The sequence below is a fragment of the Ochotona curzoniae genome, unplaced genomic scaffold, assembly GCF_017591425.1.
Source record: "Ochotona curzoniae isolate NIBS_2020 unplaced genomic scaffold, NIBS_Ocur_1.0 scaffold_4683, whole genome shotgun sequence".
Taxonomy (NCBI): Eukaryota; Metazoa; Chordata; class Mammalia; order Lagomorpha; family Ochotonidae; genus Ochotona; species Ochotona curzoniae.
In genome coordinates, this window is record NW_024467121.1 from 33772179 (window position 1) to 33790383 (window position 18205).

General features: G+C 44.3%; 1 protein-coding gene across 1 annotated transcript in view; it reads left to right on the plus strand.

Annotated features, from left to right (window-relative positions):
- Positions 1 to 13540, plus strand: part of RAB4A (RAB4A, member RAS oncogene family) — a 32999-nt gene extending 19459 nt beyond the window's left edge. The window contains exons 2-7 of the mRNA XM_040967903.1: positions 1246 to 1326; positions 3019 to 3133; positions 6362 to 6424; positions 9076 to 9230; positions 10429 to 10524; positions 13096 to 13540. Coding sequence (XP_040823837.1) covers positions 1246 to 1326; positions 3019 to 3133; positions 6362 to 6424; positions 9076 to 9230; positions 10429 to 10524; positions 13096 to 13211 — 626 coding nt within the window. The 3' untranslated portion in view covers positions 13212 to 13540. The remainder of the gene's footprint in view (positions 1 to 1245; positions 1327 to 3018; positions 3134 to 6361; positions 6425 to 9075; positions 9231 to 10428; positions 10525 to 13095) is intronic.
- Positions 13541 to 18205: the final 4665 nt, after the last annotated feature.

Here is an 18205-nt window from a genome sequence, read left to right on the forward strand (position 1 = left end):
GACCTTATTGGGGAAGGTAGCCAGGAAGGGAGAGTGCTTGGTCTGATCTGGCAAAGGAACGTAGAGGTAACACTTTGAGAGGTGCTGGTGATGAAGTGAGTCAGGCATTGGATTGGAGAGGAAGAGGGTTGGACTCGGCACTGTAGTGGAAGGGTGAGGGAGTTGATGTTGAACTGCCTCTCAGGTCCTGCTCTGCTCAGCCAAGCACAGTTAAAGCTGTCTGTTTACCACCAAAAGCAAAGTGAATCATCACCGGGGACATATGGGCTGCCGCGTTGCTTCGTCATGCTAATTAGCAAACTCAGTTTAGGGAATCCTTTATTTCCGGTCATGGAAAATATTGTCTCAGATTAAAAGTGCTTGCATGCATAAAGAAGAATGGAGAATTTTTCCTCTGTATTGAATCAAACAAAGTTGAAATGCTGACCCAAGCTTGGCTTAAGTTTTTTTTCTTCCCACTGGTTGTGGAAGAAGGACTAGAAAGAAAATTACACACACATATATGTAAGTACAGGTGAAACTGACATCTCTTTTCCTCTTCCTCCTCCTCCTCCTTTTCTTCTTCTTCTTCAAGAGACAGACAGACGGACACAGAGAGAGCTCCCATCACTTCCCAAATGCAAACCCAAGGCCAATATTGGAGCCAAGAACTCAATCCAGGTCTCCCAGATGGGTGGCAGGACCAGTTACTTCAACTGTCACCTGCTGCCTCTGAGGCTCTACATTGTCAGGAAGCTGGGAGTCTGAGCTGGGTCTTACATCCGTGTACCCCAATGTGGAATGCAGGCATCTACACTGGAAATTTAGCCTCTGGGCGAAATGATTTCTCCCTTCCCTTTTCCTTAAACAACAAAAAAAAAACTAGTCTTTTCAGTATGTGCCTGGCTTATCTTTTGTACGAATTTCACTTGAAAATTTTGGGCTGTTTTTGCTTGTAGCTGAATATGCCTATTATTGTGTGTAATGGCTAACAAAGGGACAGTTTTATTCATTACAAGAGTAGTTTTCAATTTTTCAGCTTCAAAACTTGTCCCAGGAGCATAGTTTGGAAAACCACTGACTAACAATAAGCAAAACATCAACATCAAAAATGCTTAAATAAATGTGAGAAGGTAAGTCAGCATGTTTACAAGCTTTTGAGTTATCTCCTACTTATTAACAGTTAAGATGTAATGATCATAGTTTAAGAATAAATTCATAACATCCACTTTGAAGTTATTTTTCACATTCTCTTTTGCCTTTCAGATTTTTTGTTCAAGTTCTTGGTTATTGGAAATGCAGGAACTGGCAAATCTTGCTTACTTCATCAGTTTATTGAAAAAAAATGTAAGTGCTATCACACAGTCGTTCCTCTGCCCATGTCTTGCGAGAATGCCTCTCAGACTTGTTTACAGGAAAGAAATGTCGCTGTTTAAAACTACTTGTAAATAATGTCAGAGAAGAATGCGATCCTAGCAGTTTATTTCATCAACCAAGAACTTCTTGGTACCGCTGTTGGATGACGTGGACCCACAACGTATTAGTTCCTTACAAGTTGCCAAGACTTTGCGTTATACCAATCCTGAAAAGAATACCCAGCGGAGATTAGGTCAGAAACCCAACCGAGGAAGTCATTGTCTCCTCATCAGACTTTTCGAGAGAAGTGGCCTCCCTCAGTCCTCACAACACCTCGAGGCACTGAAAGGCTGCACTTTATTTCTCTGTGGCCATGCTATAATCAGGCCACCCTGGTCTGTAGGTATCACCTCTTAAAGACTTTTTTTAAAAATAAGATTTATGTGTTTTTATTGGAAAGGCAGATTTACTGAGAAAATGAGAGCAGAGAGAAAGATCTTCCACCATCTGCTGGTTTATCCTCCAAATGGCCATAACGGCTGGAGCTAAGCTGATCTGAAACCAGGAGCCAGGGGCTTCCTCTAAGTCTCCTAGGTGGATGAAGGATCCCAAGGCTTTGGGCCATCCTCCACTGCTTTCCCAGGCCATAAGCAGGGAGCTGGAAGGGAAGTGGAGCAACCAGAACACAAACCAGTGGCGATGTGGAATCCTGACGCCTGGGGTGGATTAACCTGTTGAGCTATTGTGTAGGTTTCTCTTGAAGACTTTTGCCCCAAGTTTTGCCTGTTGTCTTTCAGTAGTGGAATTCCCATATGAGATCTCCACCATCTGTGTGTGGGACAGACTGGCAGTCCATTTGCCATTGCATCGCCCATGCCTTAGGAGCGCCATTGCCGGATGGCAGCCCTGACTCCAGAAGCAGTTATTTTGTGCTTATGGACCAGCTAGTCCATAGCCATACTTCTAGTTCAGTTGACCTTTCATCGCCACAGGAATGTTTCACGGTGGATTCCATCTGGGTTGAACAGTACCTACTTGCACATCCCCCTTCCATCCAAGCCGATGGAGCTGATTACAGAGCACTGCCATACAACACTAAAATCCATGGCCACTCAATACCTGTAAGATGCGCAGGCTTTGGGTTTGGGGGCCTTGGGACTTCCTTGTTTCCCTCCTTTTCTCAGTCTTGGTGTCTGTGGTATTTCCTTTGTTGTAGGATATAGTGCTTTTCCCCCCTTTATGCTATTTTGTTTCTTTGGAGTATTCATCTGTTCAAGTTGTTGTCCCTGTCATCGTCCCATTATTTAATAGCTGCCTGCCTGTTGGTGGGCGTTAAGGTCCTGCTGAGCAGACATCTGAATTTAGGCAATTGGTGAATTCTCTATCAGGAGATAGCTGGTTAATGTGCAGACATAGCCAGGCCACCTCCAAACCTAGGCTTTGAGATGTGTAATTTATTTGGAGATGCTAAGAAAAAGCCCTGTTGCCGCTGTGAGATTAGGCAGTGCGTGTGCTCTTGAAAACAGGAATGCTACGTATCAGCAGGCGGTTGGAGAAATGAGTGGCTACTGCCATTACTTTTCCGCTTATGTTTCCATTGATTTTAGTGTTACTAATTTAAATCTTTAAGCCTGTTATATTAATGCTTTAAAACTAAATCTGTTGGGTTTTTTTCTTTTTTAGTTAAAGATGATTCAAATCATACAATAGGAGTAGAATTCGGTTCAAAGATAATTAATGTTGGTGGCAAATATGTAAAGTTACAGATATGGGATACAGCAGGACAAGAACGATTCAGGTAGGTTTTTCTCTAATAAAATGTTTGAGAAGTTCAATTTTAAATTACTAATTGTCTTCAACAGATGTAGTCTCACGCCACTAACGCCCTCCTCCCCTGCATCCCCCTCCCCCCCACACACACAGAACACACACCTACACACTGACATCAGAGACTTCTCAGAGCTCTCAGGGATAAGGCAGCCAGCTGAGCTCCACGCAGCACTGATCTAATAAACTACAGTATGATCTCAGAGTGACTGTGTCATTATTCAGAGACAAACTCAGGCATGGGAAGATGCAGCACTGTGAAAGGTACTGAATGCTTTTAGATAAAAATAAAAGTAATCGTATTAGCTATTTGTCTATATTCCCCTTTTTAAAAAAGATTTATTTATTTTTATTGGAAAGGCAGATGTACAGAGAGAAGGAAAGACAGAAAGATCTTTCGTCCACTGGTTCACCTTCCCAAGTGGCTACAACTGCCAGAGCTGAGCCAATCCGAATCCAGGAGCCAGGAGCTTCTTCCAGATCTCCCACATGGGTACAAGGTCTCAAAGCTTTGGGCCGCCTTCTACTGCTTTTCCAGGCCACAAGCAGGGAGCTGGCAGGGAAGTGGATCAGCTAGGAGACACACTGGTGCCCATATGGGATGCCAGCGGTTGCAAGGCAAAAAAGACCTTAGCCACTAGGCTACCACACAAGACCCTATATTATCCCCAACCGCCTTTTTTTTTTTTAAAGTTTTATTTATTTTATCTAAAAGAATTATAGAAAGAGGGACAGAGATCTTCCATCTGATCGTTCAGTTCTATAGCCAGAGTGTGGCCAGTCCAAAACCTGGAGTCAGGAGCTCCTTCCAGGTCTCCCATGTGGGCGCAGGGTCCCAAGGCTTTGGGCCATCCTCTGCTGGTTTCCTAGGCCTACAAGCGGGGAACTAGATTGGAGCAGCTGGAACACAAGACCAGTGCCCATATGGAATGCCAGTGCCACAGGTAGAGTACAGAGTATTAGCTTGCTACATTACCATGCCAATCCCTTGCATTCCCTCTTAAAGAATTCTTTTAAAACCTCTGAGAGTTTTGTTTATTTGCTCATTACCTAGACTTGTTCTAGAGGTTGATATCCATTCCACTAAAACGCTTTGCTCCGTACTTTTGCTATACTATGGTCGTAATATGTATCTAGAACGGTGACTTCAGATCACTGCAGCTTACTCTTCTGCAACTAATAAACCAGATAAATCAGCTCACCTTTGGCCTGTGTCTTTTGCAACAGATACCCGAGAAAAGGCAGAAAAGTTACCATAGTTTCATGATTCAGGGAAGTCAAACTCACCCCCACTGCAAACGTTTCACTTAATTAAAGTTGTACATAAAATGCTCAAGTTGTCTCAAAAAAAAAAATAGTGCAACCATCTTTCGTCACCAGCATTCTTTAGGAAGCACTGATTAAATATGGTAGATTAATTTTGATCGTCCCCTTCTCAGAACCCCATTTGCATGATTGAGCCCCAGAAAAGGTGGGAAGTGGAGTGTCAAGTTCCAAAAGGAATAAATTGAATTGTTTATGCACACACAAATTGGAAGACTCAGTCTGTAGCTTCACACAGGGCCTCAGCTTGTCTCCTAGGCCAGCAGGGGCATTTGGCTCCTCTAATATCTAGGGACAAATTCACCCTCAAAAAAGTGTAGTTTTTTCAAGAGATGCAAGTCCTTTTCATCTTCTTATCAAATGTGAAAGCAAGTGAAGCTAAGGCAGATCCTGAATCAATTGGCTTATTACTAGACATACAATTGCAAAATAAGCAGAAAGAATGCGTGAAAAGATGGGAGAAAGATGCATCCTCAGAGGAAATGTTCCAAAGGATCTGGGAAAATACACTCCTTTGAGGTGACCGTGGACAGGTTACAGATACTGTCCACCTGCCAGCACCCAAGTCAAGGGCTTTTCCCTCTAGCAGAGCCTCTGGCAGCTGAGGCCCGTCTGCTTGAGCTGAGCTCTCCCAGACAAGTGCAGGAGTCGCAGGGAGCAGTTAACAGCTTGAATGCACACAAATCCATTGCTCCAGAGGTGGTTTGGTTTGTTTAGCATCCAGATATCAACCTTGGAAGAAGCAGACCCAACCCACTCTAGCTCCTTTGCATGTGAGCACATAGTTGACATGTGGCTCTCACTGAATATGTGTGTGTGTGTGTGATGCTGATGGAGAGAGATCCTCACGGTCCAAGTCAGGTGTGAGCGACAGGGCTTAGCTGACAGCCAGGTGTGCAGGGGGACACAGGAGTGGAGGTCAGATAGGCGTGGGATGGTTTGTTTTAGATCCTGGATGGGTAGTGCTGCCCCTTCCCAGGCCAAGGCCCAAGGGGATGAGAAAGTTCTGTGTCACAGACAGGAAGCCTGACATGCTTGTTAGGCTGTCTTATGCAGATGCTAGAGCTATGGCTGCCATCTTCCAGAAGTAGTCTGAGTTACAAAGCAAGTTTCACTGGAATGTTAGCAGACAAGGAAACCTAGGCTCCAGCCAGCCCTGTATCCAGAGCTGGAGAAATGGCAGTGAAAGGGAAGGAAGATGGAAGAGGTCCAACTGCAGATCCTGTGTGAACTGGAGCCCAAGGTAGGGCTGAGAGCACAGAGAGGCCCCCTCGCCCCTGCTACACGGAGGCTGGGCATCTGGCTGGGCTGTTGAGGTTGGGGTGACAGAAAGGCAGCAGGAGAGAAAATTTGAGAAACCTGGGCATGGGGAAAAGTAAATCTTGAACGCCAAGAGCTTGGAGAATTGTGTGGCTGTTTTGCCTTCATTTTGAGAAGGGAATCGCCAGAGCTGGTCTTATTTCGCTGGCGGAGAAAAACCTAGCAAAGAGGAAGAGGCCGAGGCGCATAGGTGCTTAGCTGAGGCAGGCATCCCTTGAAGTAATGACGAGGGGAACGCAGGTGAGTGCAGGGCGGTGGGGACCACATGTCTGGTTCTCCTCTGAGCACTTGACTTCTCTGTGCTCACCCAGGGGCAGGAACACCACCTTCCACCTGCTGGCACCTCCTCTCTACCTCGTCCTCGCCTGACACCCACACCTCTTGTCCTTTCTGTGACAGGATTTTAGGCAGACCAACTCCTCCCACCCAGATGCAGGCCTCTCCGAAGTTTCTCTTGTCAAGCAGCGACCATCCCTGTCTCGTGGTTTAGATGTTTTTTCCATGGGAGAACCTCCACTGCTTCCATTTGAAGCCCTTGTCATTCTCATTCTTCCAGGTCTGTGACCAGAAGCTATTACAGAGGTGCAGCCGGGGCCCTGCTTGTCTATGACATCACCAGGTAATGAATGCCACCAGCCATCCCAGAGGAGGCCACACAGTGCCCTGCATCCCGAAGGCCGGATCTGGCAAGGTGCCCTCCACACAGTGTGTCCGTGCTTTGTGTGTCTGGGGGGGCACGTAGTTTCGCTGGCCTCCAGGAAGCTCCTGAGCCCATCCATGTGGGGTCTTGGAGGCCTCTGACCCTGACCCTCCCATTACTTTGCCAGGCGCTTGGTAGGGAGAGCTATTCTTTCTGTTAGATGGTCTCGGCGGTCCCTGTAATGGGAACTGGAACTTGAGGTGTGACATCCGCGCCGAGAAGAATTTGGGACACATGGGATGCAAAGACAAGATGAACCAATGCACACGTGATTGAATTTTATTGGGCAATTTATACCATAAATCTTGCAGGGCAAGCAGGCGAATAAAGGTTACTAGCTAACTACACAATAGCATACAAGCAGCTCCTAACAGTAGATCACAAGGGATCTAGAAAACCATCACCAGGTCTCAGGCAACAGGATAAATAAACATGGGTTACAGGAACCAATACCAGTAAACAGACAGATCTAACTAGAAAAGGAATCTAACAGAACTTTGTACTCAGATGCGTTCAGGCCCCAAGCACTAAAGGAAGGGGAAGATGATAGCATGCCTCACACCTCTCCAGGCACGCTCTGTCGGCAACGTGGCCCGCAGTCTCAGCAGAAAGTCCGCCTTCTGCAAAATGCTCAGTCTAGCAAGAACAGCTGAGATTCGGGGTCCTCAGACATTTGGTGGTCTGGCTTCTTGGGGGAGCAGTCCTCTAACAGCATGGTGCTCCAGGCCTTGATGCCAGGACCCTTGCCTCCAGGTCCACTAGAGCTGTCTGTATGCCAGGTCACTAAAAGTGAGCCGACAGGTAAAGGATGCGGACTTGGGTTGAGATTGCCTCAGCCCAGATCCCAGTTCCAGTCACTAGCTGTGTGAAGCTCACAGTCAAGGTGCTTTAGCTCTCTGGACTTTAGTTTCCTCATGTGTAAAATGAAATAGTAAGGGGAAGAAAAAACCCTGAGGTTTGGGGAAGATTTAAATTAGGGTAATATAAAGGACTTAACATGGAAGCTACTAGCCACATTGCATAATTCAGTTGAAACAAAACGTGTGACACTGGCCACCTGCTGTGGGCTCAGAAGTCAATGTGTGTCTGTACCCCCTGAGACCACGTTTGTCCTTGAAGAAATCCCATCCCACAACACTGGTCTCGGCGTTTTAAAATATTGTCTTAGAAACACATGTCGTCTGGATGCTGTCGTATGGGGAAACCTGTCGGGTGAGATCGTGTCACCCAGCTGCCTCTTCTAGCCTGTGGAACTGGAGCTGCGTGTTCGGAGGGAGGCGGGCAGCTCTGGCACAGTGATCACTCCACTTGCCCAGCTGGGGCTTGTGAATGGGCGGTGTCAGTGGGAATGAAAGCAGCATTGGAGGACGTCTGTCTCTAGATATGTGAGGGTTGGAAACAGCATGTCTGAGGAATTAGTCCAGTCCTGCTTATGTGGTCAGTCATGGCCATGGCACTGCCTGCTGTGTGATTTTGGACAGCCCTAATGGTTCTCAAGCTCCAGGTTTCTTGTGTCCATGGGAGACAATGTGATAAATCTCTCATAAGACAAGAGGCCACACCCAGAGCAATGGTCTAGTGGTTAAATCCTTACCTTGCAAATGCCAGGATCCTACATGGGCACCAGTTTGTGACCCAGATGCTCTACTTCCCATCCAGCTCCCTGCCTGTGGCCTGGGAAAGCAGTAGAGGATAGTCCAAAGCCTTGAGACCCTGCACCCACATGGGAGACCCAGAAGAAGCTCCTGGATCCTGGCTTCGGATCAGCTCGCCTGCAGGCTTTGTGGCCACATGGGGAGTGAACCAGCAGACAGAAGATCATTCTATCTCTCCTTCTCTCTGTAAATCTGACTTTCCAGAATAAATAAATAAATAAATCTTTAAAAAAAAAAAAAAGCAGGAACCTTGCCAGGATATATTAAATGGCCGTAGTGAGCTGTGATTAAACTTTTTTTTTAAGATTTACTTATTAGATAAGCAGAGTTTCAGTAAGAGAAGAGGAAGAAAGACAGCGAAATTTGTCTCTTGCTTACTCCCAAAATAGACTTAATAGCCAGAGCTGGGCCAGTCCAAAGCCAGAGCCCAAGCTCTTCCAGATCTCCCACATGAGAGCAAGACCCCAAATTCTTGGGCCTTGTTCTGCTGCTTTTCCAAGCACATAGGCAGTGAGCTGGATTGGCAGTGGACACCACAAGCAGTGGCTCTCTCTCCATGCTGTGTAGCATCACTGGCCCCGGTGATTAAATCTTACTTCCCAGAGCCAAGAACAATGCCTTGCATGTGCCAAGTGCTCAGAGGATATCTGGAAAGCAAAAGGGGCTGCCTGTCCCATGCACAGGCTGGTTGGGCAAACAAAACAACCAGATACCTAATTTGCCATCTCATTTTCTGAGACCAAAACCAAATGGAGACAGTACAGACTTGGTGCCTTCATGTTGTCCGAGTTACCTTAAAGATCTGTTGCCAGTTCTCTGATATTTTGGGAAGTAGTGTGAGTGGTGAGAGTGACTGGAAAGAGTTGCTAGTTTTATAAAATGCTTGTATTATTCTCACAATCTTATATTATGCAGCCGAGAAACCTACAATGCGCTTACTAATTGGTTAACAGATGCCAGAATGCTAGCGAGTCAGAGCATTGTGATCATCCTGTGCGGAAACAAGAAGGACCTGGACGCCGACCGCGAGGTCACCTTCCTGGAAGCCTCCAGGTTCGCCCAGGAGAACGGCAAGTGACCTCTCCCGCCCCCTGCTTTGCAAAAGGCAGACTCTTGGGAGTCTGAGACATCTGTCAAAGTTCCCAAAGTTAGATATTTAGGAAGTGTAGATGCTCCAGATGTTTTTACTACAGTTTTATATTGAGTTCTCATATTTTCCGTGGGTCGCCCTCAGTATAGACGTTACTCTCATGTAAAAGCAAATGGCCAACATTCTGTAATGAATTTTCAGGCTAGGACATTTAACTGTTAGAGGTCACAGGCTTTTAAAGGACCTAATTAGATTATGGCACTTTTTTTTTAAGCATATCTTGCTAAATTGATAAAGTGCTAAGTACTAAATAGAAAGGGAAAGAGAAGAAATACGTGGCTTATTGGTTTCACTTGTGCTCAGTTTAAGTCATTTGGTTATAGGTGACTTTGAAACTCTGAATTTCCATAGGGAGTATTTGAGAAAGTCACATAAAAATAACAGCTGCTTATGGATAACAGAATGGTGAAATTCAAACAGTTGAAATAACTTTAATTTTTGGAACCAGTCAAGTACTAGAGTATTCTGATAGTGATATTCAAGTGGACCCCAGAACCACCAAGTTATACTCTCTCCTGCTAAGAAAATAACCCTGAGTTTGTAAAGAAAGTCCCTAGAAATACAGAAGCTTAGAACATGAAAATCCCAAGGCTTTTAAATATCGTGGAAAATGCACTCACTCTGGCTGGCCAAGGCCCAAGAGGCTGGAGGTATGTGGTCCCCCTGAGCCAGGCAGCAGAGCAGGATTCTGTGCTGGGAAGGGTGCAGTCACCCCTGGGAGCTCTTCCCCAGATGCAGGACAGATGGCAGTGTGGGCCCCTAACAGGCGTGAACTCTGGCAGGCTGGCCAGCATGACTTGGAGAAGGAAGCTGGTCTTCCACCTTCAGTTGGCAGGGGGCCGTTAGGGCCAGTTTGCCTCTCCCTGCTGTGTGCCATCAGATGTGCTTGCTCGTCTTCACCCAAGACAGAGTGAGCACAAGACCAAAAGTTACTTTTCAGAAAAGATCAAACTCTTCATATTTTTAGTTACATTGCATACACTGGTTTTACTTGTACAGAAATACATGATTTTAGTTTGTAACGTATTTTGCCTACTGTTCAAAAGAGACTTTCGGTAACTGGAAATTATGATTGCCTCCTAACTATGGTTTTATGTTTTGTTTGATGTCAATTCCAGAGCTGATGTTTTTGGAAACAAGTGCACTAACAGGGGAGAATGTAGAAGAGGCCTTTGTGCAGTGTGCAAGAAAAATACTTAACAAAATCGAGTCAGGTAAACACCTTTTCCATTAATAAACTGTTTTCTGCATAGTTGAACTCTTTATCTCAATAGTGTCAGCTTTTGAGAATATGGGATCCCAGCACATGCAAGGCAAGGACTTTAGCCACTAGGCTACCACAATGGGCCCTTAAAAATATATTTGTATCCAGTAAATTAACTGATATGTTTTTATTCAAAATGCCTCATTCGCTATAAATTACTTACCCATATTTAAGCATATACTCTAATGAATTTTCTTAAAACTTATGGATGTAGGTAGACACAAATCACAGAATTTTAAGCATTCCACACAAGTTATTGAGGACTTTGCTCTAACATAATAAACTTGTGGGGCGTTTTATGTATGTACTAGATAAATCATTTGTTTTATTGAGTACATATAATTTATATTAATGATATTAAATCATGGGCAATCAGGAATAAGTCTTTGATAGCTTTTTATTTTTTCCGCTAGAACCACAAGGGGGAGCAGTTTAAAAAGTCTGCTTTTTTGCTGTGGTTTGTAGGCTCAGGGTTCAAGCTTTGGTGCCCCATTGCTTTAGACATCTGGGGTGGTGGAGGAATGGTTAGGCACCAGAGAATGGCAGAGGAGCAAAAGCCATCATTGAGTCCATCTTGGGGCACCATCCCAGCAGCCCGATCCAGTCCAGTAGCTCCCCAGAAGCCCTGCCTGCAGACCTTCAATCCACCTTAATCCATTGAAACCATCAACAGAAGACTTTGAGGTTTCAATGTCCGCATAGGCTTGGAGAGCTAAATCCAGTGTAAACTCAGATCCCTGAGCAATACCTTTTTTTTTAAAAAAAAAAGATTCATTTATTTATTTGCTTGCAAGTAGAGTAACAGAGAGATGTTTTCGATTCACTGACTCAATCCCCAAGTGGCAGCCACAACTTCAACTGTACCAGGCCAGAGGCATAAGCCAAAAACTCCATCTCGCTCTCCCACAGTGGTGTCAGGACCCCAAGTACTTGAACCACCTCCCAGGCACGTTAACAGGAAGCTAGATTGCAAGTGGAGCAGCTGGAACTCCCGTATGAGAGGCTGCCATGATAAGCAGCCTTTTAGCATTATGCTGGCCCCAGTCATTCCCTTTTGTTTTAAATGGGTCATCCATATGGTTCAAACACTATTGTTCCCTTTCCCCTTTTCAAAAAACTGTTGCATCCTGTTTTTTCTTTCTTTTTTCCCCTATTTACTTTACCATATCAGTGTATAAACACTTATTTATTTATATTATATATATATATATATGCACAAGCACATCTTGCTTCTCTTTGTATTCATCTTGGGTGTGTACTGTGACCTAATCCATATATAAAATGCCAGACTTTTTAAACATTGTGCCTTTAGGTTGTTCCTAAGATTCTGCTATTATTAACAGTACTACAGTAACAGATCTTGTGCATGAGTGTACAATTTCCAAAAGTGCAGTCAGAAGGCTGTCAGATGGCTTCCTGTCAGAAGGCTTCGTTCAGTAGAGCTATGTCCATGGGGGTGGGGGTGTTATCATACTTACATTTTCAACACCTGTAAAAGTGAAAAATGATATCTCTAGTTTGATATGAATTTTTTAAAGATATATTTATTTGAAAGCCAGAATAATGGAGAGATCTTCCATCCATTGGTTCACACTGGAAATGACTGTAACAGCCAGACTGGTCCAGGCTGAAGCCAGGAGCCCAGAACTCCGTCTGGGCCTCCCATAGGAGTCTCAGGGTCCCTGGTGCATGAGCCGCCCTCTGCTGCCTTCGTACTCTATTAGCAGGAAGCTGTATCCAGAAGCTGAGCAGCTCGGACTCAAACCAATGCCCTGACATGGGACACTGCTATTGTAGGCAGCAGGTTTGCCCACTGCATCAGAACACAGGCCCCTGCATTTTTTGTATGTTTTTACATGTGTATTATGTTCACGTGATTTCAAATTAAGGACAGAAAAGTGCACAGTATAAAGTCACCCTCTGGGGCCCGGCGCGGTGGCGCAAGTGGTTAAAGGTCCTCGCCTAGCACCCCGGGATCCCATATGGGCGCCGGTTCTAATCCCGGCAGCCCCGCTTCCCTTCCAGCTCCCTGCCTGTGGCCTGGGAAAGCAGTCGAGGACTGCCCAAAGCTTTGGGACCCTGCACCCGCGTGGGAGACCCGGAAGAGGCTCCTGGCTTCGGATCGGCATAGCATCGGCCCGTTGCGCTCACTTGGGGAGTGAATCATCGGACGGAAGCTCTTCCTCTCTGTCTCTCCTCTCTCTGTATATCCGCCTTTCCAATGAAAAAATAATAAAAATAAATCTTTAAAAAATAAATAAATAAATAAAGTCACCCTCTGTGTCCATCCTCCCCTGGCCTCTGGCCATCTAGCCCTCCTTCATGGCAGCCACTATTATCAGTTCTTCATCTGTGCTTCTGGAGGTATTTTATCCCCCACTGTGAAACATATACATATATGTTTTCCTCTGAATTCAACACGGTGGCATACAGGAGGCTGCACTGTGCTTTTCCCACTTAATGTATTTGAGGGTCACAGAACTAATGGATTTTTTTCACAGAAGATTTTCTTGGTCCTCAGGTGAGCTTGACCCAGAAAGAATGGGCTCAGGGATTCAGTATGGAGACGCTGCCTTGAGACAGCTGAGGTCACCACGGCGAGCCCAGGCCCCAAGCGCTCAGGAGTGCGGCTGCTAGGAGCCCCAGAGGAGCACACGGTGAGTGTCAGCCCCGGGAAGTGGGAACCGACCTCCCAGGTGTGAGACGGATGTTCTCCCTGGAGGGCCTCACTTCCATGGGAATCCTGCTGCCCTCAGTCACAGCGACAGCACCTGTGAGGAGACATCCTAGGATGAGCTGCAGTCAAATGAATGTGCCTTTTGCCGAAATAGAAGCCTCCTTTATAAAACTGGCTGATGTCCCTACTCCCAAAGCTGCCCCTGTCCACATTTACCACCCCAGACGTTGTGGTTTATAGCCAACATCAGCTGATAGGCTCATCCAAGCATGAAATGAGAAGTAAAGTAATTCCCCCATTGACTTTTGCACTTTAAGCTGTGCTTGTTTTTGCTGTTGCAACAGTAGCACATATTTCTAAGTTGTCCTTCATATCTTTTAGGTGCTCATGCAATGATGCTTGGGACACAGTTGTGGAAGCTTGAAGAATCTGAAGTTGTTGTGTGTGTTTTTTTTTTTCTTTTTGGGTTTTTCTTTTAGCACCATCTCTTTTCTACTCTCTATAGAAGTAGATCTTTGTTGGGGGAAATGATTGATTTGGGGTGTTATGCAAGCTAGTAGACATGGCACAGCAAACTATATAGTAAATATAATTCAGTGGACAGCACCACTAGATGTATACATGTGTAAACATCTGTTCCATGTTTTTCCTTTCCCCTTGGGTTTCAGATGTTCCTCTACTGTATATGCTCTCTCCCAGAACATCCCCACAGCATGTATCTGATGTATGATATGCTAGAATGTTGCACTAAATGCAGTTTATTATTTTTTTTTAATCATGAGAACTAAAATTGTTTCGTTGTGAGGTGTGCTTTTCTCATCATGTGGGTCATTATTGCACAGTTGGTTACACTTACGACCTGGTGTTCAAAGACTGTGGCATTGGTAGTGCGTTTCCTGTTGAATTCTGCTTTCCACATTCTACACTGTGTCTACCTGATCTGCACTTGAAATTCTTGGTCAGTAGTCATGCACTCACATCCTGAAATAAAATGGAACACAGGGATCTTCCATGAACTTGACACTCTCGAGCTCTCTGTTGATTTTAAAGCATCTTATCCAGGGCAGCCCATGAAACACACCTGGAGAACCTGCCCTGGTCCAGGCTGCAGAGTCAGCGTTCAGGATGCTGACCTCCGAGGCACCTAGAGGTACCCTCCACCATGGAGAAAACATAAGCCACCACGTAAGCTAGGCTGCTCGGGTGTTTTCATTGTGCTGGTCTGTGTGGGTCTGCCTTGCCTTCCTGCTAGAAAATACATTATTTGCTACTATGTTTTTTTTTTTTTTCTTGGAATTCAACATAATGGGCATTACTGCCTCTTTCTGAAAGCTTTTATTGTTTTGTGTTCATTTTAAGTAACTTCTAAATCTATGTAATATTAAAAACACTCAAAGAGGAAATTTCTTTGTAGCTTTTACCGAATACTTAAAATGCCTTACTGTAGTTACCAAGCTGACATGTTTTTAATCACACATGGTATATTGAAGTATAATGTATATTGTACTACAAAGATTTGTTCTTATATTTTAAAAAGCCAATGCAAAAAAAAAAAAATCCAACGGAACCTGTGTTGAAGGCTGCAACACAGTATTATTGGAGTCTGAAAAGCTCCGCATTCCTCACTTCTGTGTGTTCTCCCACTGTGACACTGTCGCTGAGGCTGACACAGTTAAGCCACTTGGAGCTGGAAGTTGCCTCCTGCTTTTTGAATTGACAGAGCCTGGAGACAAGACAGAGAAGTGACCTGGATAAAAACATCAGTATGTATTTGTATTAGATAATTTTAAGTTTTGCTTTCCTTGTGCCTTGATTATTTTATTTTGAAAACAACCTGAAGCCATTCACAGACTGAACTACTCGGCGGACTTCGCCAAAAGGGTGTTTCATTCCGTGTCTCACCTGTGATGGTTCTACAGACTGCTCATTTTTAACAGCTTTTGGCATGGGAGAGGAGTGTGTACATTCTAGCACAGCGGTTTATTCAGAGGGAGGAATTCTCAAGATAAATGTAAAGTTGCTTTAAAAATGTGCCTGTTAATTAAACCACAGATTGCCCTATCTCATTCCATGTCTTCTGACCAATAAACCCTATCTCATTCCATGTCTTCTGACCAATAAAAGTTGCTGGAGAACCAAGTCATGGTGGTTCTTAGTGAAGGCTTCTGCTTTTAAGTTAAAATGAGTTTGACTCTAGTGATAAATGTATGTATTCAGTTCCCATAATTTACCAGGTTTTCAGGAAACCCTTAATGCAGATTTTCAGAAAAGTAATTTTCAGTCTTCCTGGAAAAAAAGATTATGAATCCATTTAGCTTTAAAACTAATTGATTTTTTTTTTTTTTTGCAGTTCAGCATTTAATTGAAAATTATATTATGAAACTTGGGGAATTTTTTTAATTGCTTGTGGCTTTCATAAGAGTTGTTGAAAGCTTTGGGAACATTGATGCTTAACAGATAAATATTATGTAAAGAATTTGATGCTAAAATTAGAAACCAACATGATTTGTAACTTACACTGTGACACAGCAAATGGTAGTCCTTAAATTTCTGTCATCTTTGTGTCCTTTGAAGGGACTTTATTTAAAGCACCTGTGAATGTTTAAAAATCTGATGACCATTGTGGAACGAACCTTCTTTCCTAACCCTTCATTTCATGTGCATCTGATCTGTTTGTCCAAGTTATTACTTGGCTACTCCCTCATTGGACTTAACTTCTTAAAGGGTTGCTCTTCTGTTGTTGTGGGTTTTGTTTTGTTTATGTTTTTTTCAGAATTCTAGAGGAATATCAGACTTTACAATTTAAATAAGATAAATGGCTAAACTGCTAGCCTTCACCTTGTAACGTTAGAAAATACCACCTACTTATAGAAAATCTGAATAGAGAATCTTTGTCTCCTTTAAAATAGCGTTTATGTACATTTCTGTTTTTAATGATCGGAGCTCTCAGCGTAACGTACCTCTCTGCCAGCTGACTTCAGCGGTTATCTCCCCTCTGCCAGTCTTGTCTGTACCCTGTTATTTGATGCCTTCATATCTAAAAACATCCAAGGCGCCTGTCAGCTTGCTCAGGATATCTCTCTGATGTATCACACACACTTTAAGAAGTGCATGAAACCACCATTCCATGGAGAATTGGAAGGCTGAGGATGTTGTTTTCCCTGTCTTGGTTTTCCAGTCTTTCATGAAGTGCTGGAGGAGACTTCCTAGTGTGTGTGTGGCTGATCACACTGCAAGTTCTGTTGCCAGGCCCAACGGCACCAAAACTTACCCACTGCCCACAGCTCTGGAAGGTCACTGCCTTGCTCTGCTGGTTGCTGGATGTTTTTTACTTGCCAGTTAGTAACACGAGGCATATTTAGTGTAAATTGTCTCACCAGTACATAGAAGATCGCGTTCTACTGGAAAGAAAACATTTAACTGGTATGCACATGATCCGGATCTTGCATCACTAAGTATAAGGTGGGTGATGTGAGTGTAGCCATCTTTTAAACTCTCAATAATCTTATTGCTGTTACTTCATGTTAAAGATCTTGTCATTGAACTTCTATGAGAACTGGATAATTATGTGTTCTGACAGCTGCTTTAACTTCTTGGTACAACACCCGCTGGCAGACGTGCTCTCCAGCCATTTGCAGCTGAATAGCAACCACGATGGTATGATTAATTCAGGATCAGTTGTGTGTGGCCCTGAAGGGGCACGCCACGCCCTTGCACTGTTTCTGCTTTGTTTGGAACTCATTCGTCACTGGCCATCCCTTGCTTTCTTCCAGGCCTTTGCAGGTGCTCAGTAAGCTTCACCTATAGTCTGCCAGGATGAAGGACTGCTATCCTGTGGCATGCAGTCTAAACCTCCTCTGCTGGGAAGCTCCCTTCCCCCCGGCAGGAACAGGTCCCCCAGCTCCAGTGAGCCTCTCCCTGTTGATCACACTCATCTGTACACTGGCCTTGGGTGTCTACCAAGCGAAGACCTTCCCAGGCAGGACTGCCTAATGTATGCCCAAGGCCTAGAATAAAGGAAGGTCTCCAGTGCTTGTGGAAAAGACAGTTACAAAAGCAATTGTGACTCCAGGCCTCCACTGTCCCTGGATATTTCTATGTGCATCCACTGTGGTATGCCTTAAAAAAAAATCTCACACAAAAAGAAGCCTGTTAAGACACTTATCACACACATGTTGGCCATAGTATACAGCTGAGCCAACCCAAAGCCAGGAGATAGGAGCTTCTTCCAGGTCTCCCAAGCAGCTGCAGGTTCCCAAAGACTTGAGCCATCCTGCTGCTTTCCCAGGCCATAAGCGGGAGGTGGGTCATAGGGGGAGCAGGCAGGACTCAAACCAGCACTCATATGTGATACTGACCTGGAGGCAAAGGATTAGTGTACTCTCCCACCATGCCAGCCTAGGAGCCATTTATAACTGAGAATACCTATCTTCAAGGTGAATTGACTCAATATGAGTACTTCAAAAAGTTCATGGATAAGTAGAACTGTAAGATTTATTCCAGTAAAAAGAAATTTGAAACCCACGCATTTTTTTTCATAATGTGCATTTTCTGGGCATAAATGCAAACCCATCATATAAACAGCCCCGCCCTGTTTGTCAGTGGTAATTTCATTTGCTCCAAAATCACGTTTGTTACAATAGTTGCTTTTTTTAACTTTGCATCATACTTTTCCATCTTTTTTTCCACCTGCGATTGCATTCGAAATGATTTCCTACAGACGTTTTGGAAAATGAGATTTTGCATCAAAATGCTGTAATCTGAAAGTTAATCAGGGTGGGTAAAGAGAACTGTGGTCTGATGCCTTGTCTTTAGAATCGTCATTTGCTTTCAAACGGTTTTTTTAAAAAATATTTAGGAAAAAGGCTATGTCTATGCTTCCAAAGAGAGAACTGATCATTGTGATGTCAAACTGTCAAATACATATGTAGCTTATCACCAATTCAGAATAAAG